This window comes from Myotis brandtii, unplaced genomic scaffold (genome assembly GCF_000412655.1).
Source record: "Myotis brandtii unplaced genomic scaffold, ASM41265v1 scaffold657, whole genome shotgun sequence".
Classification (NCBI taxonomy): domain Eukaryota; kingdom Metazoa; phylum Chordata; class Mammalia; order Chiroptera; family Vespertilionidae; genus Myotis; species Myotis brandtii.
In genome coordinates this window covers 3224211-3225195 of record NW_005370552.1, presented here as the reverse complement: position 1 = coordinate 3225195, position 985 = coordinate 3224211, and the positions used below count along the sequence as shown (strand labels likewise).

The 985-nt window shown below is 56.2% G+C and overlaps 1 protein-coding gene across 1 annotated transcript in view; it reads left to right on the top strand.

The window, feature by feature from the left end:
- Positions 1–481, top strand: part of LOC102239660 (type-1 protein phosphatase inhibitor 4) — a 7762-nt gene extending 7281 nt beyond the window's left edge. Inside the window, exon 2 of the mRNA XM_005880890.1 lies at positions 17–481. Within this exon, the coding sequence (XP_005880952.1) occupies positions 17–481 (465 nt within the window). The remainder of the gene's footprint in view (positions 1–16) is intronic.
- Positions 482–985: the final 504 nt, after the last annotated feature.

Here is a 985-nt window from a genome sequence, read left to right as displayed (position 1 = left end):
GGCCCGCGGACTCCAGGCCAGAAAGTCGAAGAAATGGGACGAGTCCAACATCCGCGCCACCTGCCGAGCCGCCTACAGAGACTATGATTTAAAGAACATCAACGAGCCCAGCGCCCCCCACGTCCGGATCCAGGACGGCGGAGAAGACGCGGCGTGGGACTTCGACACCAAGGACCAGGCCAGAGGCACCGCGGGCCACATCCTGGGGAAGCCGGAGAGCAAGGAGGCGCAGAGCAGCCAACTCCTCCTGGACAAGATCGAAAGACAGCGGCAGTTCGAACTGAGACGAAAGCTGCATTATACCGAAGGACTGAACATCAAGTTAGGGAGAGAACTGATTGCCAAAGAACTGCAATTCTTAGAAATCGACGATGAAGACGAAGAGAACCCGCCTGCGACCACCGAAGAGAAGACGGCTGCAGGAGAAGCGGAGGACGGCCCTGCCAGTGACGACCTGCCGACCCCAGCCAGCTACCTGTAGGAAGCCGCCGACCGCGCTTGCAACGGTGGACGCACCCTCTTAGGACTATACAGTGACTGCTTCTAGTGACTTAGAACTGTGCTTCCAGTATGAAATGCTAGCAGTTACCTTGGACTGTAATCATTAAATGGCAAGCGTAGAAAATAACCAATAAAATGCAAATTGCCTGCTTAATGTTCTTGTGTCTGGAATTTTTTTCACTAGAGATCCCCATATCCCTCCCAAACCACATCTACACATGCAAATGAAGGGTCCCTTCCAATGCCCACAAACCACGCCCACCAGTCAATCAGGAGTCAGTATGCAAATTAGTAGGACAAAGATGGTGGGAGCCAGGAAGGCAGCCAGAGCAGGCAGGAGGCTTGGGTAGCCCAGGCAACAAAGGGGCGGGCCTGGAAGGAGGGGCCTGTCTGCGGTAGCCACAGAGCAGGCCAGAGTGCGGGGGAGGCTTGGGTTGCCAGGGGCAACCCAAGCTTCCCTCCCACCCTGGCTGGGGGCTGAAGG